The 27,598-nt window shown below is 38.7% G+C and overlaps 1 protein-coding gene across 2 annotated transcripts in view; it reads right to left on the bottom strand.

Annotated features, from left to right (window-relative positions):
- PWD (chloroplastidic phosphoglucan, water dikinase (ATGWD3)) overlaps positions 1 to 23,062 on the bottom strand; it is a 327,315-nt gene extending 304,253 nt beyond the window's left edge. Inside the window, exons 1-4 of one of the 2 annotated variants that reach the window (XM_089373693.1) lie at positions 22,622 to 23,062; positions 20,438 to 21,047; positions 733 to 819; positions 303 to 434 (exon numbers count right to left, since the gene is read on the bottom strand). In XM_089373693.1, the coding sequence (XP_089229819.1) occupies positions 303 to 434; positions 733 to 819; positions 20,438 to 21,047; positions 22,622 to 22,857 (1,065 nt within the window). In that variant the 5' untranslated portion in view covers positions 22,858 to 23,062. The remainder of the gene's footprint in view (positions 1 to 302; positions 435 to 732; positions 820 to 20,437; positions 21,048 to 22,621) is intronic. The other variant, XM_089373694.1, reaches the window with a different exon arrangement.
- Positions 23,063 to 27,598: the final 4,536 nt, after the last annotated feature.

Here is a 27,598-nt window from a genome sequence, read left to right as displayed (position 1 = left end):
ATATATACAGAAGGTTGAAAATTGAAGAAACCCAAGAAAAGATGCCAATTTCATGATTCCAAGCTCACAAACATCATGTTTGATCATGTTATCTTTGGAAAGTATAAATAATAATATGTGTTGTGCATTGTGTAACTTACTACTGATTCAATTAAAGGCCTAATCCTATAAACCAAGTATGAAACTAGAAGAAGTGTATATATCTGACATGACGAAAATATCTAAACTGGAGATTATTGGGAACAATAGGAACCATGTTTTTGCACAAATATGATGAACATGTACCAAAACAATAGAACAACCTTGGCTGATGTGGCTGTTTCTGATGAAATCCTCTCCACTTCACGGAAAATAAGTCTAGATATCTCAGCATGTTTGCTTGGTCTGTGATGACCTCCACCCTCATAGCAGGGAATTTGACCTGTGTTAATCCACTGATGATAATGACATGTCAGAGAATAAAATATTTCAAGCTAATGCACCATCAACAATATTTTAAGAAGAAACAACTTTCTATTTTCTTCCTCTCTACTTTTTATAGTATTTCCTACTGAAAATTCCAGTATGCACATAAGTAAATAAACTATTTTAAGAAGAAACAACTTTCTATTTTCTTCCTCTCTACTTTTTATAGAATTTCCTACTGAAAATTCCAGTATGCACATAAGTAAATAAACTAGTGAATAATCTTGAACTTGAAAACCAAAAAGGTATTTTAAAAGATGGAAGCACCTTCAGGTAAATTGCAGTATTAACAAGTGCCTCTAAGCGATTAGTTTTTCCCATTTCACTCATCAAAAGTTCTCGCACAACTTCTAGCTGCAACAAGAAAAACAACCACAGTAAAATATGCTATGAAGGAATAAGTAGAGAGGTAGTATCTGTTTCTCCTAAAAAAGAAATACAATAACATTTCAAACTGTCAATCTTGTAGAACCATGTAGGCTGTAACGCAAAAGCTTATCACATTTTATGCAAGAAAAAAAATTCAGGACAAAAATCAAGGATCGAGAGAGGAAATGATGATACTTTCAAAAATAATGCAATTGCTACATAGAAATCCAAAATGAATGGCTGATAATCAATAATGATCACTGTAATCATGGAAAATAAATGGTTAAAAAATATGGATAGACAGTTTTCCTTTCTAAACTCTGAATTAAATAATGGCCCCTATGTTACTGTAGAATTAAAACATAAGAGAGCCAAGAGACATCGAATCCATTTTAAACAGCAAAGGATAAGTAAAAATGTTATATGATTCAGAGCCTCGGACTAACATAGCCAAAGAAAATGCCCCATGGTTTTTCCTCGACAACAATTAGATAGCTTAACTTGATGATCATTACAACTGTTGGAAATGTTTGGCATAGAGAATAGGATCTATGACTATGTTGGTCATTGCATTGACCATGTCACCATGTTACCCACCAAAAGTGGATGAACCCATAGGAAAAATTTTCTCCCATCATCTCTTCCAGCCAGCCAGCCCCAGCCGGCATCCACTACTGGCAGATGACAACGTGACATTCATATCTCCACCAGCTGCATCAGTCATATGTTTCCTCACCCATTTGGCAAGAGAATGTTGGAAGGTAGGATTCCAATCAAAAAGCACTTTCTTCATTTTGCAATCGGATGCTTATGCTTGTTTGTATTTGGGCCTTTGACATAGATTATTGGGTAACCTGGAAGGAAGAGGGGTTTTGACTATGATCTTGTTCCCTCACCTTAAATGGGGGGGTAATCTTTCATCCTAGTCCAATGGGACCTCCTCTAATGCCCGAATGGGTATAGGAGGGGCACTACTTGGGAAACCTCGATTAAAATAGCGCAGTCCTACCTCTCCCTATTCCATTCTTACAACTTTCCATCTTACATCATAAACCCTATATTCCACCTCCCTTCTTCGGTTCAACTAACCATTGGTTCTCTAGGATTTGGTATCATACATCCTCATACCTGGGTAGGGCACAAAACTTTGCCCTGGGAGGTTGATGCAGCTAAAAGAACAAGAAAAAGCATATGATGGCCTCAAGCAAAAACAAAAGAATATCAAAATGCAAAAGATAGTCGAGACATACACATTAGCACGTGTGCAATAGCCTAGCATGAGCTCTACCTCGCTCATTATTGTTAATTTGGGGTAGCATCGAATGTGCTCTAGGCCTCAAATTTTGTAGCGAGGCTTGGGCACATGCATTCCAAAGAACCCAAAAACCGTTTTGGGAAATTCCACCCAAAAACGATTTTATTAAAATAATTAATATTTTTAATGGAGTTCCTAAGTCTAAACTTGAGAAAATTAAAATATTAATGGGTATTAATCTAATTGTGGGTGTAACTTCTAGAAAAAGACAGAGATCAAGTCAAAACAATTTGAGCCTTTGATTAGGAGTTAATCTAGGTCGTTGGTTGTCCAACAAGAAGATATAAGAAGGGGCTTGAGGGTCATTTGGAAAACACACCAAGAGAGATCAAGAAATCGATTTTCTGAAATGAGAAGTTCTCAGGAGGAAAATTCGATTGAGGAGATTTCTTGCAGTGGAGGGGCAGGGATAGCATCCGGAGAGAGAGTGATTTTCTCAGACGAAGAATCATCAACAGAAAGAGGCCGAGAGTAATCCAGCAGTGGCAGCGCTGAGCCAAAGCGGCTAACGCAAAGCCACATAGAGGCAGCATAGAAGCCAATGAGGAGTCTGAAATTTGCAAAGGGAATTCGAGTTTCACAAACTAGGAGCCGGGGTGTGAGATGTGGGATGCCTTAGCCACGTTATATCAGGGATCTTCCGAGCAATGGAATATGTACTTGGAGCAGAAGCTGAGATCTGCTCAAATGCAGAAGGGAGAGCGTATGGATCCATTCCTCACGAAGTTGAAGGAAACTCGTGATGAGTTGTCTGTTGTGGGGCACACACCTCAGGATTCAGAGTTAGTTAAACTAGCCCTCAATTTTGTCTCAGATGAGTGGCAAGTCTTTGTCCAGAGTATCTTGGGCAGAGCAACATTGCCTAATTGGGATGAGATGTGGGCAGCTCTAAAACAAGAGGAGCTGAGGAGAGACCTGGTCAAGGTCAAACTTGACGGAAACAGCAGTAGTAGTGGATCGAAGCCCAAGGAGGAGGAGGACAATGCTGCCCTTGCATCGAAGGGGCAACCGAGGCAACAGAGACGAAAGAAGGACGTCTCCCAAGGAGGAGGAGGACAATGTTGCCCTTGCATCGAAGGGGCAACCGAGGCAACAGAGACAAAAGAAGGACGTCTCCAAGGTGAAGTGTTTCAGATGTGGCAAGATGGGTCACTATGCATCCCAGTGTCCTTTGAAGAAAAAGGATAAGGAAGAGTTTCAGATGTGGCAAGATGGGCCACGATCCTAAGCTTGCAGCCATGAAGATCGAAGAGGAAGAGTTCGCCATGATAGCCGAGATACCTCCAGGAGGGAGGTGGGCTGATTTGGAGTTGTAATTCGAAAGAGCTATAGATGGGCAGGATCCTTGAGAAGTCCACCTTTTGGATCAATACCTTGCTACGGGAGCCCAATTTTGCAGCAGCAAGATGGACTAGTGTCGGATGGTGTTGAGGAGTGTCGGGGAGACAGTTGCAGTGGCTAGAAGTGCCATAGATTGAACAGCACAAAGCAGAGTTGGCAGCAGTGCAAATGGCACAAAGCAGAGGTCAGCAATAGCGCAGCAAATTCAGAGGGTCAGCGCAAAGACTAGCAGCAATCAGTTCCAACATTCATGTGGTATCATAATGAACACAGTTAGCTCAGTAATTTTGGATGTTTTTCAGTTGCTTCTCTCAGCAACTGAGTTGCAGTACAGATGCAATGTTAGCAGTCGCAGTGTTAGTAGCATAGCAGATGCAGCATTTGAGAGGGAGTTGTAGTACAGAATATAGATGTAGCATTGGCAGTGGCAGTGTCAAAGGCAGTAGTATAGTTACAGCTACAGCGCAGTGATTGGTGGACAGCATGTCAAACATCAACACTGCAGAGGACAATGCTTCAGAGTCAAAGCAATATACAGCAGCAGTATATTGCTAGAGCACATTCATCGCTAAGAGGGAGTGTTGATTTAGGGTAGCATCAGATGTGCTCTAGGCCTAAAATTTTGCAGGGAGGCTTGGGCACATGCATTCCAAAGAACCCAGAAACTGTTTTGGGAAATTTCACCCAGAAACTGTTTTGGGAAATTTCACCCAGAAACAATTTTATTAAAATAATTAATATTTTTAATGGAGTTCCTAAGTCTAAACTTAGGAAAATTAAAATATTAATGGGTATTAATATAATTGTGGGTGTAACTTCTAGAAAAAAGACGGAGATCAAGTCAAAACGATCTGAGCCTTTGATTAGGAGTTAATCTAGGTCGTTGGTTGTCCAACAGGAAGATATAAGAAGGGGCTTGAGGGTCATTTGGAAAACACACCAAGAGAGATCAAGAAATTGATTTTCTGAAGTGAGAAGTTCTCAAGAGGAAAATTTGATTGAAGAGATTTCTTGCAGTTGAGGGGTAGGGATAACATCTAGAGAGAGTTATTTTCTTAACCAGAGAATCATCAATAGAGAGAGGCAGAGAGTAATCCACCAATGGCAGCGCTGAGCCAGAGGGGCTGACGCGGAGCCAGGCAGAGGCAACGCTGAAGCCAATGAGGAGTCTGAAATTTGCAGAGGGAATTCGAGTTTTAGAAGCCGGGAGCCATGGTGTGAGACCGGGAGGCAGAAACCAAATCTCCTGGGCAACAAATCGACCAACCATAGGATTGACGTTGTCCCCAGAGAGGTTGACGTTGGGCTGACGCAGATACTAAGCAGAGGCAACCAGAAAAGCCGGGGGCAATCAGTCTGGGGCTAGATTAGACAAGATTTCCAGTGATAGTGTGAGGTAATCTCACAATTCTTTCTATCGGTATTTCTCTCTGTAACTGAATAACCCTGTGAGTCATTCAGAGATGTATTCAGAATTTGCCACTGCTTAATAATAATAAACCCTCAGAGTTGCTGCATCGATTTTCCCGCATTGGGTTTTTTCGAGGACATTTGTCCAAAAATAACGGTGTCTATTGTGTTGTATTTTCTTTCTTGCTCGGTCTCTTGTTTCTGCATAATATTTAATTAAGTGAAGGCTGCAGTGTATGTATTACGATATTTGTAGTAGGAAACTGCAAGTAATTTGTTTAAAGGAACTAACAAATAGGAGTAATATCATCAGTTGCTGCAGTAGGGGTTCCTCTTGTGGAATTTTCACAATTATGGCCATCACCTGGTTCCTAAGCACATGTTGCTCTTCATATTATGAGAAGGAACCCTTGCATGTCCCAACCCCTAATGGATGAGTTGCTTCATCATTAAGAGGGTAATAATTGTTATACATCATACAAAGCAAGCTCTAACCTTTTGATCTACGAGTAGTGATACAAAGAAAAATCAAGAAGTAAAAGGCGCACAAGAGGGATGGAAAAGCAAAGGCCAAGTTGGTAGCTCATGCATCCATGATTGCTCCCTCACCACATTTGTACACTTAGGATGAGGAGCCCATCATTGTTGGTACCTTTGACCATGGCACTTGGCCATGGATGGAGTCTTGTCCCCTCCATCCATCATTATTCACATGACAAGTTACAACTATCAATAGAAGTGTGGACCAAGGACATGCCACTTCCCCTTGGGGGATGGAAACACCGAATAGGGTGGTCTATTAACCACTCCTACCTAGGGAGGTAACACCATAGTGAGTTCAAAGCCTTAATTTTTGGAAGGGTGAGTTGCCCATTAGTTTCAAGCTTGGTCCACTTGGATGCAAAAATGATTAAATGTACCTAATGATGTAGTTGTTAGCAATGGATATAATGTGTAATAGTCAGATGGTTCCACAGCCATGGCTTGGCCAACTTAACCAGGTCCCAAGTCTTCCAAAGGAGCATATTGACACCCACAGGTGAGGTGTTGAAAGCCATGGGAGTCCAAATAGCACCAGAGCATCATACATACCCATGGGCACCTCCAACACCCATAGCATTCCAACACTTTGCCTTATGACTTTTATGGGATGATGCACCCGGACCCAACATGCCCCTAGCCAGCTTAGCACTATTATAGGGATGGCAGTTGATCTAGGGCCCAGAGGAGGATGGTCTCATGCTTTGAGATATGGGAGTGCTAGCACCACCTTGAAAGCCCCCAAATTGGAGCAGAGACAAGCATTTTGACCACCAAGAGACCCATAAGTCCACATTTTGACCCCAAGATGCAATTTGGGGGCCCACAAAGAGAGATTGACATAAATGTGAATGCCAACCTTCACACCCTCATTTTAGAGAACTTCTACACTTCACTTGGCATCCTTAGCCCTCAGCGCATGCCCTAAAAGGGCCTACGCATGGATGACGATAGCACATTCTTCCCTACATCTCGCGCGTGTGGGCAATCATTTGTGTTTTATCATTGGCTATTAGGTCGGCTTATGGCCTAACTTGTTGCATCATCATTTTATTGTTTTAGGGGACATTAAGCTAAAATTAACTTTGTGACTCCTCATATAAGTAGAGGAGAGATCATTTGTTGTAAATCATCATCACACACTTGGAGAATTTAGCCTCTTGAGCTAATTTGGCCTTCTTATCTTGTGGAGAATTCAAATCTATGAATGCATTTTGACATTTGGAGCTTATTTGTTTATCTTTGGAGCTATTCTTTGGATCAAATGGATGGAATCTCTTTGCATGTTATCTTGTAAGTGTACCTATTGTTGAATATTTATTTTCTATATGTCTAATGTATGGAATATGTTGAATCTAGGGTTTGCTATTGTGCCCTAATTTGTTGAAAATTTATTGAATGCTATATAGATGCCACTATCACATGCATTACTTATGAATAACATGTGAATGAATATTCTAGTGGTGAACTTTTACTAGCTCTCCCATGAAAATTCCTTGATCCTTTGCATAGATAATTGCTTAAGTTTTGGTGCTAGGGCATCAAGAATTCGGCCTCCTTAGAAACCTTTTAGCTATCCTATAGAATCATAGACTCCATACTCCCAAGTAGCAAGGCATTGGTCTATTTTGTTAGTGATCAAACACACTTCTTATCCATAAACTCTTCTTTCCTTAATTTGGCCCCTTTAAAGCCAAGCACACTAACTAGGGCTTGGTGCCAATCCCTAAAGCAAGATGTATTTTTGGAATTGAAGAGCCTAAACATCAAGAGGATTGTATTTGCTACAAAATCTCTTCTTTTGGCGAGCATCAACTTCAATTTTGTCCATAAATTCCTTTGCGCTAGTTGGGGTAAACCCTAGTTTGGTCACGCTTCAACTTAGGGGCTCGTTCAAGGGTTTCATGTGCTTTGATCTTGTTCATATACATTGTTGGAAACACTTTCTCTTTGCCTTGACCTTTGGCCATCCCAACACTTGACATGTTAATCAAGCCCTAGGTCTTGTGCCTCATCTAATAAGTGTCCATCAAGAAAGTGAATTGCCTCCTATTGGAGCCTTGAGCCTAAATTGTGATTTTCTTATAGAAGGCCTCATTGTGTCACCTTGTACCCTAACCTTAGAATACCCATTAGATGACCTCCTCACATACCGAGACTCCTCCCATCAGTGAATATCCGTAAAGCGAAGGGGGTTTTAGCTGCGGTGATAAAGGGCCATCACCCCATTGTTGTCACTTGGTCTAGAGTTAGCCTTGTCGGGTGCCCCTCTCTAAGGTTTGCTAGATTTTGCAACAACAAACCACATAACAACCCGTTAAATTTTTTTGGTTTCCACAAAAGTAGGCAGCTACTACAAAACCAAAGCAATCTTACTTTATTACAAGGAACACTCTAACCTTGACTAATCTCTATTTCATTAGGCATACCTTCTAGCCCCATTGACCTTCTTTTGTGCTTGTGCCCCTCATGTCAGTAGGAGCACATACAGAGGTTTGCAGCATATTTCACTACCATTGTAAGCCCAAGGTCACAAGCCAAAAGCTTTGTAACAACCATGCAAGGTCTTGTATTAGGTGTCCTAGACATTATGTTGATCGAAACATGGTCAAACCCTTTGGGTTCATCTCTTGCTCCTTTTGTCCTAGATAGAATTGGAGGGCCTTGAATGGGCTTACTAGAGGAGTCATGGTTCTAGCAAAGCTTGTTTTATGTAGGGGTGCAAAGTTTGGGGCATGCATTACATCAAAAGTGGTCTATAGAAGAAAAAAACCCCAAGTCTCAGAATCCTCAGATTCCTTAAGGTGTTAGAGAACTAGCACAACAGCGTGATGATGTGGACAACACAATGGTGATGTGGAAATGCTAGCCAAGATATAAAAAAATTGAAGGATAGTGAATTCAAATCAAGGTAGGTTTCAACAAACTTAAGTGTTAGAATAGTCAAAATCATCAAGGCATTAGAGATCTATAGCACACAAGTGGCCAAGTCAAGTTTACTAAATAGGAAAAGTCGATTGAACTAGTTACTTTGAAAGTCTACTAGCCAATTGAAGGGTAGGGAAAATTTTAGGGACTAAATTTTGCAGATGGGCTAATTTTCCATACTTTTTCGAAAAAAATATTTGCTAATTTCCTTTTTTCCTAAAAATTGTTCACCCAAATTTTATATGATGCAATTATTTTACCTTGAAAATCGCCAAAATTTTATAGAGACTATATAAATCAGAGTTGCGGGGGAGCCCCCCCCCTTCAAACCTACTCCCAATTCGCACTCCAGGCGGGAGCGGGTCGGGAGCACACTCCCGATAAAAATATTTGCGCTCCCTGCCAAAATAGGGAGCGACTTCGGGAGCGTCGCTCCCAAAGCGAAAATTAAAGCCCGGGAGAGATCAGGGAGCAATCGCTCCCGGGCTTTTAATTTTCGCTCCAGGAGTGATGCGCGCGCCGTCAGGAGCGAAAAGCGCGGAAAAATATATATATATATATATATATATATATCTAGGAAACCGGATTCATCCTAAACCCCCTGCGAATCCCGAATCCGGCGAATCCGACACGATTCGCCGGATTCGTGTCCAAATCACAGGACACATCGTGTCCATTTCGGACACGTCGTGTCCATTTCGGACACGTCGTGTCCATTTCGGACACGTCGTGTCCATTTCGGACACGTCGTGTCCGAGGGCGTGTCGCGATTTTCAAGGGCGTGTCGCGATTTTAGGACACGTGTCCGGTTTCCAGGACTCGCTAAGCTCAGCGCGGGTATGAAAAGGGCGTGTTTGCTCATTAATATTTTCATTTGGTAAGTGATTTGTGTTGTTGCAGCAAGGAGTAGAGCATTTTGGCAGCTTCATAATCAAGTCTAGGCCCTAGTATTGATATGCTATTCATGGTAATGTTAAATTCTTAAAGTAAAAGTGTAGGATGAAAATGAAGATTAAGGAGAATGTCACTTTTGCTTAAATTTTTAACATTACCATGAAATGACTCAGGATGTTTGAGAGTGGTTCCGGCCTCATTGGATTTCATATGGAGAAAGTAGAATTTTAGATTTCATTCAAAATCCAGCAGACTTATCAGTTTTTCAGGATTTTAGGATTGGGGGATTGCAATGTTTCCATTGAATTTTGTCATGTATTAGGATATGGAACTCGTATTTAATCAAGAGCACCAAACCAAGAGCTCCTGAATATGTCGCTCCCGCTCCCGTTTTCGCTCCCGCTCCCTGCTTTCGGTCCCGCTCCCAAGTAACACTGTTCCTGATGATATGGGTCTGGACACCATTGTTGAGTTGGCATTGGCCAACATGGATCTCAATGATCCAGTGCTAGAGCCTGTTAGATTTGATGACTTAGAGGGGTCAGCCTCCATACCAGCAGATGCAAAGGTGACTATGGACACAGGGGAGGAGGAGGATGTAGAGGAGAGCAGTGGGGACCATGATGATGGGGACAATGATGACGCTGATTGATGCCTTGAGGCTTGTATACCTGTAGTGTTTTATATTTTCTATTTCTATTTGCCATTGGCATTGCACCAACACTACCTATGTAACACATTTTGATTTGATGACTTAATGAGAAAACTACAGTTGTCAGTGTGTTTATCTTACTATCTTGTAGTTGTAAGTTGTCTTTCAGTTATGAATTATGAATCATGATTTAAATCTTTAATAGATTTATCATTTATGTGACCAGTACCAACATTTATTTGAATTTTGTATGTACTATGCATGCTAATAGCTATAGATGAAGATCTATGTTTGAAATCAATAAATTTGTATCATTAATTAAAATTTGTGTAAGAAATATGACAATATCTAATTGTTAATATATATATATATATATATATATATATATATATATATATATATATATATTAATAAAATAATATATAACGTGTCCTTATCCGGGGGGTCAGCGTGTCCCGAATCCGACACCACGAATCCCGAATCTTACGTGTCCCGAATCCCCGTGTCAGGTGACTTAATATATATATATATATATAATCGTGGACGCCCCAAAAGATTAAAAAATAAAAATTTGTTTTATAAGGGCTTGGGGGGCATTTTGTATTTCATTGTGACTTGAATGAGTTGAGGAGAGCCAAGGAGATTGTGCAAAGGAGCGAGGAGCGAGCGCCGAGGAGCAAGGAACCATTTATGGCAGAAACCACCTCCACCATCCAGTAGCAGTGCTCGAGTTCCGAGTCTTGTTCCTTTGTTGCCGCCACCTCCATCTACACCCTCACGTGGAGGGCATGTGCCTTCTAGTTCTGGTCGTCAGTCTGCGTGGGAGACTCCTAGAAGACCACCACGACCTACTCATACAGGAGACTCTCGTGGCAAGGGCCACATGTAGATTTACAGTTTACTTGTCTTTTCTAGTTTCTATTAGTTTTTATAACTGTTGAGCCTTGAGTCCTTGACTCTTGACTCTTGACTCTTTCATATCATAATGATATTTTTTGTAAACAATATATGACTATGACAATGGAAGTTTGAAGTTTGAAGTTGGCAATTATAACTCATTGGTAATGATTATGAATTATGAATATGATGCTTCGTGAAAGACTAAAGTTGTTTCATTTCATATCATTATTCATAATTCATTTTATAACATTTCATTTCATGTTAACAGTTAGAACTTAGAAATATCTAAGATATTATTTCTTGTAATGGTTAAACTTAGCTTAAAAGTACAACTTTGGTGATCAATGATGATAAATGTTATATATAGAATTTTCAATTTTGAAAGCTTGAAGTTGAAACTTTAAGATTGAATTTGATGAATCATGATTCACGAGACTCAATATGTTGCAGTTGTAATATGTATGTTACTAACTTGTGGACATGGTTGATGAAGATTATAACTTCTAGATGATTGATGTGATATGGCTCAATGATCAATCTATGTTTTTTTATATCTAATTCATCATTCTACATGTTTTTGTTGACATATATGTATCAAAATATATATATATATATATATATATATATTTTTTAAAAAAATCGCTCCCAAACTAGGAGCTTCTGAAAATGTCGCTCCCGCTCCCGCTCCCAAGTAACACTGATATAAATCATTAGTAATTCAAATATTTTTACAAAAATATTGCCAAACATTTTATAGTTTGCATATTAGGTACCCGCAAAGTTCACCAAGGTTTCTATACTTTGAGATATATTTTCATCCTTAAAATTTTCCTTGTTGAAGGGTCAAATTAGCCATTGGAGGTATTTTGGATTGGGAAGTTAAAGAAAGGACCATCCACTGGTAGTTATGAAGCCAAAGAATCAACTCAGGGACTCGAACCACCTAAATACTAAGTTGAACTATTATGGACCAAGTCGAGTTTCCTCAAGGATGTTGGGATGGGATGTTGAGCTACTTATGATTACTATTCTTCATAATTTACTCATTCAAACCACAAGCAAAGGGAATCTTTGGGCCCTGTGAACTAATTCAACCCCTTAGTGGGAAAAATTATTCTTGTAATGTAATCTTTATGAAATTACTAAGTCTCCGACATGTGGATGACTAGTAAAAAAATAATTTTCTACAAGAGTCAAACTAGCCATTAAAAGGTTTTTATAAAAGGCTAGTCTCCTCTCTAGCAAATGTTGTTGTTGTCTTGTGAGATTAGTACCATTCATAAAGAGCTAATTTGCAAACTTGTGTAATAATTTAACATTTGTGGGTTGGATCTTACTATCTTTTTTCTTCTCGGTTATTTGTTGTAATTGTTTCGCATCTAGGTTATTTTCCAGCTAGTAAAATCACACAAAAGTTAAAGGATCGAGGCATTAAGGGGATACATAACCATGTGGAAGGGGCAAACTAAAAAGAAATTTCTTTTTATTCTTTTGTTGCAGGTGGGTCGTTCCAACCAGGGTTGAACCATTCTAGCAGGAAGCTTCAACTAGGAAGGGAAGTTTGCATTTTACCGCATACTCGAACTGAACGCTAGAGAGTGCCATACTAAGGGCCACAGTTGAGTCAGAAAAGCGGAGAGTACCTTAAGTCACACAAGTGGTTGTGACTTGTACACCAATTCAACTTCCCTGATCAAGTGCAAAACCAACTTAGAGAGGAGTGTGTGTCACAACCTCAGCACTTGAGGAAAGTACTGAAGGCATAAGGGAAGAAAATCCAACAACCATCTATTTCAAAAAACATAAAACTTTTCATTTTTTTGTTTTAGTTTAGGATATTACTTATCGGTTTTTCAAGTTTCATCTCAAAATAGCAAGTTAATTTACCTTGGATTGTTTAAAATTGAATAATATTTTAGTCAAGGATGTTATACAGTTAATTCGGACTGTGTTGCATATTTTTCAACCTATGTACCAAGTTATTTTATCGCAAAATGAGCATTTACGTGGTCATTACAGTAGAAATCTAAAAGTATTTCAAGGTAGCCTACACATACCAAGTACCTTTTAAAATCTTCGATTTAAGACTTTAATAACAGTTTACATTGATGAATTATCAATTTTAGGGTCTAAAAATAGAAGCTTTTCAGTTGATTTTATTAAATATTTGTTGCTGGAATTTTCTGGGCAAAGCACCCAATGGAAATTGATCCCAGGAACATAGAAATACAAATTTTGGCTTGCTAAGAATTGGGATTTATTGTTGTTCATACGCTTGGAAGTGATCTTTCAAGACCAAACTCATGCATCCCAACTTCCCCACCCCTAGATCACTGATATTGGAGTGTTTTAGCACTCACTGGGTGGTCTGTGTGAGTGAGACTGGTTGTTGTCCCTATAGTTAACTGCAAATTTTGCAGCCTGTTTTGACAGGGCAACAAGCAGATTTGCCCTATAACCCCTCGAACCAGTAACCGAAACTAAAAAATAACTTTGTAACTATCAAGTATATTTTTTTCTACATCAATTTGTGTATTCACATTCCATATCTAACATCATTTGGTGTCGTTTTTGTTGTCTTTTGTTTTCTACTTCATATTTACATACAAAAATCAGCCAAAATATTGCATTAACTCCTTCACCTCCCCTTTTGACCCTATTTAAGGCACTAATCTTACCTGCATTGATAACTTGATAGAGGTATTGAATAAGAATCCTCCCTTGGCCCTTTAGGAGAAAATTGAACCTAAAGAGAGTGGGCTTGGGCTGAGGTGACAATGGGCCCTTACCCTGTGTGTATCCATCCTAGCAGGTTGCATGGACCTTTGCAATCCTGCTAATCTGATTAGTAGTAGTGCTCACTTATTGGACATTAAAAAAATTATATCATCTTATCTCATCACACCAGCCCCACCATGATGGTTGATTTGGTTGTCACCGACCAAGAGATCAAACTAGTCCAAGTCTCAAAATTAAAAGATAAAAACTAGTGGCTTTCCCACACTCTTGTGAGGAGGAATGAGAGATAATGGAGTGATGAAATTGCAATATAGCATGCAAAAGTAAGAAAGAGTATTTTTAAGGTACTGTTACCCATCATTTTAACAAGGGTACATATGGTTTTTCACTTTAGATAACATCATCGTAAGCCCAAGGATGCAAGTTAAAGCCTTGTAGGCGATGTGAGGTTTTGGATTAAGGTGTCCAAGGCCTATTATGGTCAGCCATGGCCAGTTCCTTTTCTTAGCTCCTTTCGTCCTACATAAGATTGGAGGACTAGGAATGGATCACATTGGGACTCGCGGTAAAGGAATCTTTGACTATGTAGGTGTGCAACTAAGTCGCCTGACACGTGCCCCCCCTTCGTGTTTCGAATCCTTCGTGTCGAACACAACATGTGGGTGACACATGTCTGACACGAGTTTGACTCGTGTCCTATTCATAGGGCACGAGTTTGAATGGTGTTGTGTCAAACATGACATGTGGGTGACACATGTCTAACACGAGTTTGACTCGTGTCCTATTCATAGGGCACGAGTTTGAATGGTGTTGGACACGAGCCCTATTGGTGTCCCAAAATTTGGACATGTGTCTTGTGGAAAAACATCCTGAAATCGATTTATTACCTCATTCTCACGCAATTTAGTCACAGTTTAGGAGCTCTCAAAGGTTTTGGAGTGCAGCTAAGGGCAATTAAGCAATGTTAGAAGGGATTCCAAGTGTTGGGAAATGAATTTGCCCAGTTCCTACTGATGCTATTAATGGTAATGTTAAATGCTTAAAGTAAAAGTGACATTTTCTTTACATTTCATTTTAATCCTTTTATTTAAATTTTTAACATTACCTTTAACTGACTCAGGATGTTTGAGCATGGTTTCGACCTCATCGAATTTCATATGGAAACAGTAGAATTTTAGATCCCACTCATAATCTAGCAGACTTAACAGTTTTTAGGAGTTTGTCATGTATAAGGGTATGGAACTAACATTAAATTAAGAGGACCAAGCCCTTTGTGTACCTCGATGTTGGTGGCATTGATTGTTGAACTCCTCTGTCATGACCCTAGTAAAAATGCACCCATCACTCAAACAGAATCTCGATTTGACATGTTAAGTTTGTTCTAGCTTATTTTAATTCTTAGAGGATGATATTAATGATGAGGATCCCAATATAGGCAAAAATTTTGATGATATATAGTACTAGCTATTTGTTGTAGCATGATTTTTTTGGGACTATATAGGCCATTTAGGGCCTCTTTTTTGATGTATCTTTGGTTTAGAGATGGATTGCATTTGCACTTAATGCTATTTTGGTAATATGCATTAGTTGTGTGATTGTATATATTTCATATTTTATTTCTAATTCACTAATTTTTATATTTTTTAATATATAATAAATTAACGTGTCCATGTCATGTTCCGGGGGGTTGTCGTGTCATATTTTAGACCCTCTCTTCATCCTAGACCCCATTTAAGGCACTAGTCTACTAATCTCTTAGGTGAAGTAATTTATATAGGAAATCCCCCCATAGCCATTTAGGTAGGAGTTGGGCTTAAAGAGTGGGGACTTGTACCAAGGTGATAGTGGCACTCATCCCGTATGTGTCATCTTAGCATCTTGTATGGGTCTTGACAAGATTGCTAGTTTGGGTGGCAACAAGTACCTAAAATCATTTGATAAAGAGAAATATGTTTAATAAGTGAATGATTTCATGAAACAAATACAACAGAGATTAACTTTCCTAGGATAAGGAAACCATATCCCCCTGACAAGTAGATGTTTTCTATAGAGGAGAAAATTGGAGAAAAATTGTTTTCCATGCTATCAATCCAAAGATGACTACAAAAGTACATTAGATTAGTGTCAAGATATAGTCTCGAATCTCAATAATAACTTATTTTGCACCTTTGTAGGAAACATGTGAACATGCATTTTGCCAACCCACATAAAAATGAAACAATTGACGTCACATGGCCAGGCAATACAAAAAGTAGTCAGTATAGTAAGAAAACATATGTGACTAGTTTGTACAAAAAACAAATTGTCCATTTAACTCTCGTAACAAAATTTACTGAAATCGAACCCTTTTAGGATTGTGATTATGATATATAACCAAAATTTCCATTAGGTGCATGAATCAAAAGAAAAGTATCAAAGCACATTTTGCAAAAAAAACAATGCAAAGGAATAGTGCAACTTTTTCCCTAAAAGAGTGGGACCTAATGGTTAAGAACATGTGCTTTCTCATAAGAGGTCGCAGGTTCAAATCCAGAGGAGGTTAAAGTATGTACGCCTCTGTAGACTTTAGCAGTCAAATAATTGTGTAGAGGAAGGTCCCTTGTCCCACAAACAAGGGCGTCTCATACACCAATTTAGTGTTTGGCTTGGTTGTACCTTTAAAAATAGATTATTATTATTACTATTATCCTATATATTTTTTTCCACGAGCAAGGTGAAAAGTCTTTGTGAGAATTAATTCAAATACATCTGAATAATATTTTGCGTATGGAAAATTGATTGGCATAGAATGGAGACAGTTAAGGACAGAACTGTGCTTAGGACAAGCCTCGCAAATGACCAAAAAATAGGTCAATGGGACTAGAAAATACAACCAGCTAAAATCGGAATATGGGAGTGTTGACATAGCTCCTACATGCTAAAAGAAGAAAAGATAAAAATGAAAGCATTAGAGAAGAACGGAAGTACATGAGAAAAGAAAAGCCATAAAGGTAAACCCTACAAAAGAGAGGAAAACAATACTCAACATCAGAGACAAGTATAGAAGTAGAAGAGGAAGTACAAACTCCCAAGTCATCAATCACTTTGAACTTTGAAGGCACCAATGCCCATCTTGATAATGTACTTGTTGAGAATTATAGCTTAAACAGGAAATACCACACAAGTTCAATGTGAATGTGTGCAAAGTAATACAAGATATTTTTGAAAAATAATTCTATTAATTGAGTTTAGGCTTTTGTAATCCATATCTAGATTCTAAGAAAAAATTTCGACAATAATCACATCAAGAAACATTTGTCGACTCGTTTCGACACGCCCAGTGTGGTTCATCGTCAGGACAAGATGAAGAATCAGATCTTGGCAACAGGAAGCCAGATCTGATTTCATCTTGGAAACCTGCAAGCGTGCCCGTTCAAATTGATGAACCTTAATCGTAATGGCCCTTTCGTGCAGGGTTGTAATAATCGAGTTTAGGCTTATGTGATCCATATCTAGATTCTAAGAAAAAAAATCAAAAATAATCACATCAAGAAACATTTGTCGACACGTTTCGAACCAACCAGTGTGGTTCATCGTCAAGACAAGATAAAGAATCAAATCTTGGAAACAAGAAACCAGATCTGATTTCATCTTGGAGATCTGCAAGCATGCCCGTTCAAATTGATGAACCTTCATCGCAATGGCCCTTCCATGCAGGGTTATAATAATCGAGTTTAGGCTTCTGTGATCCATATCTAATCACATCAAGAAACATTTGTCAACATGTTTCGAACCAACCAATGTGGTTCATCGTCAGCACGAGATGAAGAATCAGATCTCAGCAATAGGAAGCCAGATCTGATTTCATCTTGGAGGCCTGCAAGCGTGCCCGTTCAAATTGATGAACCTTAATCGCAATGGCCCTTCCGCGCAGGGTTGTAATAATCAAGTTTAGGCTTTTTTGTGATCCATATCTAGATTCTAAGAAAAAATCGGCAATAATCACATCAAGAAACATTTTTCGATGTGTTTCGAACCAACCAGTGTGGTTCATCGTCAAGACAAAATGAAGAATCAGATCTTGGCAACAAGAAGCCATATCTAATTTCATCTTAGAGGCCTGCAAGCGTGCCCGTTCAAATTGATGAACCTAAACTCGATTATTACAACCCTGCACAGAAGGGCCATTGCGACTAAGGTTCATCAATTTGAACGAGCATGCTTGCAGGTCTCTAAGATGAAATCAGATCTGGCTTCCTATTGCCGAGATCTGATTTTCATCTTGTCCTAACGATGAACCACAATGGTTGGTTCGAAACACGTCGACAAATGTTTCTTGATGTGATTATTGCCGAAAAATGATGTTTCCAGAATTCATTTTGTCTTCCATCAAATAATAATCGATGGAACAACTTCTAGAAATTTGTATCAATGTATATTTTAGATTTTCGAACTTATGTCAAGTGTCTTTACAAAATCCTAAATGATGGAAGGATACTTTTAAGGTAATTACAACCTATCTCTTTCATCTACTTAGTTGCTTTAGTTTGTATTTTATCACTATTGTCTTTCCATTTTCTTAGAATCTAGATATTGATCACAGAAGCCTAAACTCGATTATTACAACCTTGCACGGAAAGGCCATTGCGATGAACATTCATCAATTTAAACAAGCATGCTTGCAGGTCTCCAAGATGAAATCAGATCTGGCTTCCTGTTGCCAAGATCTGATTCTTCATCTTGTCCTGACGATGAACCACACTGATTGGTTCGAAACGCATCAACAAATGCTTCTTGATGTGATTATAGACGAAAAAAATTCTTAGAATAATTCTACTTTCAAAAAAATAATTATATTTTTGAAAAGTCATTCTATTTTGTAATTCACATTAGTAGAAAAAGTGAAGAGTCTTATATTTAGCTGTTAAGTCAAAAAATAAATCCTGCATATACTTAGACTAGGAGTGAACTCAAAAATAGATTATACTTAGACTAGGAGTGAACTCAAAAATAGATTCGAGTTTCAGTCTCAACAAAAAGTATAAAGACAGGTCAAGATAGAAGTTTTTAACACACACTTGAAAAATTAATCCTATTGAGCAACCAAGAGAGGGAGAGCATGGATTCAGGCAGAGGCAAATCTGGGCAGCATGCAATTCTATATAGGTTGTTGTACAGTTTTGTACAGTCATATGAATGTCCGTACGGCGTACAGTCTACAAAAGTCCATACAGTCCATATAGTGGGCCATACTCTCAATAGATCCACACAACACAGTTTGAGGTAGTTTTGAAACTGTGCAACTGTTGTCTTTGGCAGCTTGTGGAGGTTTCCTTTTAAGTTTTTTGATGGAATGAAGAGCTTATTTGTAAGGAGAAATTACCCATGTATGTGTAAAACTGAATTTATGCTTTCGCTATTCAATTTCCAGCTAAGAGGACTCCAAAACTAATTTCAGATTTGGGAATTTGTGCAACTGCAGTGATTCTCATAGATGGCATCAGCAAGCCTCAAATTTGAGGATAGAATGGATGGTGAAGGTGAAGGTTACAATCTTACTAGAAGAGAATGATTTCCAAAATATTGTGATTCTGCCTATATAGATCCATGGTAGTTGGCAACTCAGAACAAGAGGCAAGTGAAGGCCAAGCAGATGATCTCGGATGCTACAAAGGATCAACTGATCCCTCATATATCTGAGAAGAAGACAACAAAGGAGATGTTTGATGCCCTCGTTAGTTTCTACCATAGTGAGAACATAAACAATAAGCTAATGTTATGGAATAAACTTAGATCCATAGAGATGACCAGATTAGACACTGTGCAAAAAAAGCAGAATCTCTATCTCAATGACGGTTATGATATATTTTATATGCTCAGAATACAGTTACACCATGGTGGTTACATGCAGATATGCCAGTTACAGTCAACCAGGTCTCCAAGTTGCTGGACTTCACATGACTGAGCATCAGTCGCCAAACTGATGATGCAATGGTTCTGTTCCTTAGCATCAAACCGCAATCTCCTCAGGCCACAGTCAGTTAGTCACTATATCCCAGGCTGCTGAGTCTCAAGTCATCAAGTCTCAAGTAGCAAGGCAGAATCACCTAGAGAACTTTCCACCACATTTCACAAAATAAACTGCATATGCTCTATCATTTAACACTGTAGGTGGACACAAATAATGATAGCGAACCTGAACGGTTATCATCTTGGGGGTTCAGTTTACCATGGTTCTTTATGGTTGAATCACCTTTCATGTTCATATTGCAATCCATGCCAGTTAAGAAAAACTAAAATCAAACTACACAGTATATGTTAATCTTCAGAACTAAGAATGGAGACGGGAGAGATGCTCAACGCAAATAGGTTAAAAGTTATTGAAACAATGTACGCAAATACAATGACAATTTAGTCAACAAACAAAATCATGGAAATGTGGCCATTCCATTGCCCACCTAGTCCTAGACTGAAGTTTGCAGCAAAGACAGTTACTGTGCGATCAGAAAATCTGTGGCTTGATGCTTCCATCAAAGAGCCATGAAAAATATAAATAACACTAATTTAGTTCTTCACTTATAGAGAAAGAATATGATTGGAGCAGTCTACACAAACGCTTTAGAAATGCCACCAAATGCATGACTTTTTACAAAAAAGTGTGGAGTTATAGCAACAGGATTTACTTTGTTGTATACCCTGCCATGAACTTTATGATGTATTCTGGTAGAGCATATTTTAAGCAAGTGAAATTATGGATTAAAGAAAGATCTAGATAAACTATAAAGGCAGCAGAGAAGTGCCACTGTAAATTGCTTCCTGGGTATCTAAAAATCTCACATGAAGGCCAAGAGTATGCTGGACTCATAATCCTATTTAAAAAAAAAATAGCAACAGATGAAACTTACCTTCTGCCACCAATTTCTTGCATTTCTATCACCTTCAACCAGCTTTGCTGCTGGTCCTTCTAGACCTGATATATTCCAGCTCCTTTCCCTTTCTCTGGTTGAATGTTCATTAGATCTCATAAAACTGATATCCTTGCCTTGCCATCCTTGAACAAAAGGACTTGCCTCAGCTACATTCCCATGTGACTCTACTAGAGGCTTACCATTTGATGAGGTCGCATCCTTCTTAATATCCAAAGTCTCTGATGTCACAAGTGCCCCATCAATTCCTTGCAAATTCAGGGCTTCTTGTGTCTTGTCCCAATGGCAGACAATTTCAAAATTCCCTTCTTTAGGGAGTTCCAAAACCCGGTTACGGCCTCCCTCCCATATTATCTTTCCATCTCTAGTAACAATCATAAACTTGTACTCAACCTTTTCCCCACCTCTCGTTTCCAGATCCAAAATCCATCCAGACTTGGTCCATGACATCATCAGCTTCTTCTTCCATGACCCAAAATCTTTTGATGATCCTAAAATAGCATGGTTCTCCCCAAAACTCACTTGATGATCCAGCCTGAAATGAAGCTTTACTTTTCCTTCCGCAGAGCGTATCCCCATTTTCTCAGATCTGTAGAAAATTCACGAGTAAGAGAACACAAGATTATATTCCTTTATCAACTTATATATCAATACAATAAAATGTACCCAGTTATGCCACCAGATCATAATGGCCTGTAACAAAAAGCGGTTTACCTTCATCGACTTAACATGTTAGATTCTATTATGTATGGCATCTTGAACAACACAAATAAAATATGGGGTAGCTATTCTCAATTGACTTGAGTAATATCAAGAGTTACTATAATAGTTCTCTAAGATGTAATAGCGATGGTTGGAAAAAGGTATTTTCTGCAGGATAGCAATAGCCAAAATTCTGTGCGGGCAGACTACGCCCATGAGCTACTTGTGCAATAGGAGAGCCCTAATGTTCACTAGGGTGATAATCAAGACCTTAAAAAGAAATGAATTACTTCACTTTCAGGTTGAGGCTGCAGAGAACAGTGAACAATAATCATTTTATTTACCAAACTATAGATCACTAGAAGTCAATTTTATCCCCAAGTACCTCATAGAAAGCAACGGTCTTAAGTGCAGTATAATACTCCTAAAGGATATGCAAATAGAAGAAAAATATTTAAACAGTATATCGCTCCAAATAAACTAAGCCTGCCACCTAGTTTCTTCGTTCAGTTGAAGCTATACATAAATTAACAGTAAATACTGAATCAATTTTGTCTTCCTCCACATCACCAATAAAATTAACGAGGCTTTGGGAACATTCTGATACCGCACTGGGGAGCACCCCATGGGTAGTAAAAAGATCAAGTCTCGTAAGAGTCCACCCCTATGTAAAAGGTGTGTTAATGTGTTAATGCAAAAGCTGGCGTTCATAGCTCCCCACAACTCAAACAAAAGCATTTACCTATAAAATAAAATGTACATTCCGACACCACGGGATTGCCTTTAAGTATCAGATAATCTGTTCTCCAAATGAAATATAAAATACGGAAACGAAATTGGATTCTTCTTGGTGATCCTTAGTCACAATATGTCCTGCCTGCGTAGAAAGCTATATCTGTATAAACGAAAATATAATTCTTCTCCCCCTTTAAGAGAGATTTAATAAGAGACCGGGGAGATGGAGAGCTCGGAAGGTTTAAAAATATTTCGAATCCAGCGGGACAATAAGAAGCAAGATTTCATACGCAATTTACAACTCAAGCTAAAACTGGACCGGAACCAGAGATCTCTGTCTAATTTCAGAAATTGAGACATATTTAAGTGAAAACATGGTCTGGATAGGGGAAGGGAAAATAAAGAACTTGTGAAAGATGCAAATTTGGTGTTTGATTAGAAAAATAAAGCTACCTTTTGATCTTCAAAATGACAGTTAGACACAAAGCCTTCAGCAAAGCTTTTATTTTTTTCACTGAGAAAACAGGGAAACGAAAGGACTATGGGAGCTATTTATGCAACGAGCATAGCGCCGGAGCTAGCAATTGCATCAGCACCATATTCTACGTACTGAATAATTTGTAAAGAACTTATTCTTTCCAGCTATAAATATCCAAACCTTTGATTTCTATTAACGGTGAGATTAACAGTACCGAGAAAAGGCCGTAGAAAAGTAAAAGCAGAAACCTTTGAGTAGATGCGATGCCGGCACTCGAACAAAGAATCGAACCGCGATTAGCAGAGAAGCTCGTATTTAGCGGCCTGAAGGCCCCGTAGGGCAAAAAGATCAGCTTCTTTCCAGAGAATTTGCGTCCTAATTCCGTGCAAGTGGCTTTCACGCAGTAAGTACTATGTCTTAATACGTCATTGTTGCACTCAATTGCGAGACGATTCGAGCATTGGATGAAGCTATCGGCAGCCATTTCAAAAGCAGAAGCCGATTCCACAGTCAATTCATCCGAAATTACAGCATTCAAGACTATTGAGATGGCTCCTAACAGCTAAAATTGCCCCATTTACTGGAGATTTTAGGTATGGATTTGGGCCTAGATCACCGATCGCTAAGAAGATGTAAAGAAGTGAAGCTGCTGCTTCACATTTGCTCTCCCGTCTTTCCTATGCACATTTTTTATATATTTTTTTATTCATTTTTGTTTCTGCCATTACAATTTTGTCCTCTTTGCCTTGTTGTGCGGCGTCGAGTGGTTTAGACTTTTAAGATGATATCACGTTTTGCTTTCAAAGGAAGAATCGGGATTCGGGAGGCCAAAATATCAGTGCTCTAGTCGATATAAAATTATTAAATTGAGATATTTGACTTTAAGTAAGATCAACTTTTGCTTCGACGGTTATTGTAGATTGTGTAGTAGCTCTCTCAGCTTTTTCTGTGACACGAGATTCGAGTTGGGCCAGATGTGACTCGTGAAATAGTCACCGACGTTAAGTTGATATTTAAAGAACCGCCTTAATCCACGAGCTTAATGTCTCCCGAGAGCGCTGAATGGCAAAACAGTAAGCATGCCGTTGCATTAATGGCAATGTCGCCGCATATTTTGGTATTCTCAATGAACAAAGTAACAATATGCCTCGGGGAAATTTTTAATAGTTAAGGTTGTTCAACATTTGGCTTCAAGGTTTTCAACCAAACTTAAGGTTTGTTCCAACTTAATCTCAATTAAACAATTGATGGCACAACCTCCATCACTAAGTTTCCAAGGGTTTCAAAGTTGTCTAATTTCCATCTATTGTTCTCATCTACCTCATAAGTTTCTTCTTGATTTCATTGCTATCGTTGGTTGACATTTTCATTTTGAATGTTAATAAATCTCATCTTGGGTGGATTCAACCTTCTTAGGGTTTTTGTTTCAAGGATTTATGTTTCCTGGTAAGAAAAATGTCTAGGGGTCAATTCTTATGATTTGTTGTGATTAAAATTTCTATTTAACTTTTTATTATTGAACTTTGGGGAGGCATAAGGCCTCATAATGTGGTTTAACTTTCACATTGTTAAAAGAGGTGTTTAAATTTTATGGTGATTTAATACTTTTAAGTTAGAATTATAGAGGGATTGTTTTAGAGTATTTTAGATGAACTAGTGTTGAGGTGACATTACTTATGTAATTCATTTTGTTAATCTTAATTCCACATTTTTACTTTTGTCATTTTACATGGACTATTAAAGCTCATGAGAAATTGATTAATGATGAATAATTCTCATGGAAGATGGGTGGTAGATGAATGACCTTAATAATTGTAACACCCTTCTCCCACATCTACCCAAGTAACCCTGCCAACCAAGGTAAACATGTGACGAGAGGCTATTATGATTGGATTCGACCTCCTATGTGACCTTAAGGAAGTGGAATCGACAGAAACATAACACACATACATTCAGCATAAGCTTCAAGACCCTCAGGAACCAATCCAACACTTCAGACAGCTTGCCCTTGGGTCCTACTGAAGTTTTGAAAAACTTAAGACTCAGTTGCTCTCATGTTATAGGCATGACAGCGTCAAGAAACCCATAGTCACCCTCACAAGCTTGGTTGTCGGCGTCGAGAGACTCATTTTGCCAATTATGTGCCAGCGTCCCCAAGATTTGAACCACTTTTTCAGGCTCAGATTTCAGGTCACTGCCCAGAATGGAATGATAACTTAGGAGCAATAAAATAACATGGAGACAATGAGGCAAAAGCAATAAGTTAAACAATACCTTAATCAGACCCCTACTAGTCATGACAAGCATTTCGTCAAACATATCATAAACATGTAATCTACAGGTGTAACCAACAGAATTAAACATAAAGATTTCGTACTTATCTGAGAATCGCTAAGAACCATTGTTCCCTCATGTCATTTGTTGCATTATCATCTATTAGATCATAGATATATATTCCATTCATTTACAAGTAAAAACATGTTGAGATCCATACATCGTTGGTGCCATAAAACACACATGTAACCAACATAGTAACAACAGAAATGCCATAAATATATCAGTCATAAAATCCACATATACATCAGTACATTTACACATGGTGTAGAAAATCTTGTAGATACACAAGCTAATGCAATTTGCTAAAGCAAGAGACAAGAATCTACTTCTACTCTTTATAGCGGAAGACGATAAACATCGAGCAAACAATAATCAATAGAGGAAGAGAATCAAAGGCACATAACACAATAAATATCCGGGAAATCCACAGCTCAAAACCCCACTATCTGTTTTGTATTAATCTGGAAAATCAAGATGAAATTACAATGCTTTTTCTCTCTAGAACAATCCCAGCACTTAGTAAAATTCAATCTCCAACTCATAAGCAAGCTCAAGGCCAAAGCTTAGCCTCTTCACAAGCTCTCCAAGTCTATATTCCAATGTGTAATTCCTATGAAGGATAGCTTGTATTTAAAGGGAAATAAAGCTTCTAAAACTTGCGCAATCCCTTAAGGATCAGTTCCTGATTGCATGCACTATCAGTGCAACTTAGAAAAATCTAAAACAAATAGTCAAATAGTACATTGTCCATGCACTCTAGTCTCAACTGGGTCTTTCTCAGAATTGACATGCATGAGTTTCTAATGAGTAAATATTCAGTTAATTAGAGTAGCACTAGTGGAGTTCATTAGTGACACCACTAACAGTGAACTCACTATTAGTTCTCTCAATCAGTTTGAGAACTAATTTAATTGTGCTGACTTATGAAACTGAGTCTTCTATTTTACAATTCACAATTAACTCATACTGGACTCCTACAAAGTAGGGATAACATACACATGACGACAGAAAGACTTCCAACTCGAGTTTCCTAAGTTAAGTAAGTTTAATAAACTTAATTAACTAATTTTAAGTTGCTATGAGAATAGAATTCGTATTTAATTTCTTGTTTAATTCAAGGACAAATTAAATTGGACTCTCTTGTTGCCATTTCTCAACACATGGAAACCAAGGGAATGAATTTCTCATTAATGAAGGCAATAAACCAATCGGAGATGGGACTTCCACATTCCACCCGACCGTAGATTAGCTGAGCCAAGTCTCTCTTCAACTAATCACCCCCGTGCCATATTCCAAGCATGAATGTGGTACCCATAGAACACACCAAACAAGCACGGATGCCACCGGAGTTCTCCACCTACACCGTGAATAATTTGAGAGCCTCCTAATCTCTCTAGATTTAATGTAATCCATAGTCTGATCCAGGGATCACGAGGCCCTACACCGAGACACACTCTTCAGGATTTACCGTAAATCCTATCCCGGGACTACTACGACCAACGGAGAGAAATCCACCGCTTGGATTTATCGTATGTCCTGCCATTCACCGGCAAGGATTCCTAGGCCCACCGAGGCACACAATCCTGGCTTTACCGCAACCCATAGTCTAGCTCAGGGGTTATTAGGCCATTGGCTTTACCGTGATCCACAGTCCGGTTCAGGGATCACTAGGCCATTTGTTTGTCATTTTGTAGATCCACCCCACTCAACTTTGAACCCATCCAGCCATCCCACTTCAACCAAAGTACGAGAACTCATCTCATCAAGGTTATCTGGAAATGGCAAGGCTGGGCTGAAGAACACTGTCACACCTGGCAAAAGCCATGCCATGATAGAAAAGAACCACATGCAATACCATGCATGCCAAATCTAGTAAGGAAAATACACGTGCAAGTCGATACCTGCAATGAAGCTTGTTGTAGCTGGTTGATCCTGCATTTCCCTGCTTGATCTTTACTTCTTCTTTCCTTCTTTGCTTTTCTTGCTCCAATGCCAAAGTGCTCCGAGAAACTCTGAGTGTCCAAGAGTGAGAGGGAGAGGGAGAGAATAATGAGATATCTCTAAAACTCAACTGACAAAAGGTTACCAACTGATCCTCATAAGCCTTTTTATCAATGAGGCCTATATTTTCTTCATTTTCCATTATTTTCCTTCATTTTCCTCCTCACTTGCAACGTGTGACCTTTCACCTCATTTTTCTCCTAATTTCCATTATTTTCATAAATAAATGTGCCAAAAATGTCATTTTGCCTTTCAAAAGCCTTAGTCATTGCCTTTTTCAATTCCTTAGCCATAAACAACCAAATGAACACCCCCTAGGATGTCTTGCCCAATATTCAGCTTGGAATATGTGTCCCATCATTCGTGGTATTATATATATTTACATGGATTTTTAACCAGGGTTGTTACAAAACCCTCCCCCTTAAGGGAACACCTTCCTCAGTGTTCAATGACACCTATAACCAACAAGACTGCTAAAAACAATACATACTGCCCATGGAGCTTTATAACACAGCTCATTGCATTATTTATAATGACCATCTGCTAGAACATGACAAACATACCGTTTACTAGAGCACAACTTATTACGGTAATTTACAATGATATACACATATACACATTTGCTCAGCTAGAAAATAAAAGGATATGATGCTCGTATCAATCAACAAGGGAATCCATAGGCTCACACCTCCACCCTCAAAGTAATACTAGGATTCAACTCCTTCCTAAGAAGTCCAGAATCCACTGTCATAGTCAAAGCTGCATCCAATGTTCATTGTTATAATCTTGCACCACTTGTCCTCTCGGTGAACAGTTACTAGCTCATTGTTTCAGGGCGCACTCTCAATGTGCATCTGATTCCATCTGGCAATGTTAATGACCAAAAC

The sequence above is a fragment of the Pinus tabuliformis genome, chromosome 8 (assembly GCF_031772625.1).
Source record: "Pinus tabuliformis cultivar Carrire ecotype Pingquan chromosome 8, CPIR1, whole genome shotgun sequence".
NCBI classification, from domain to species: domain Eukaryota; kingdom Viridiplantae; phylum Streptophyta; class Pinopsida; order Pinales; family Pinaceae; genus Pinus; species Pinus tabuliformis.
The sequence above is the reverse complement of the archived record's forward strand: the minus strand, read 5'-3'. Positions and strand labels throughout refer to the sequence as shown.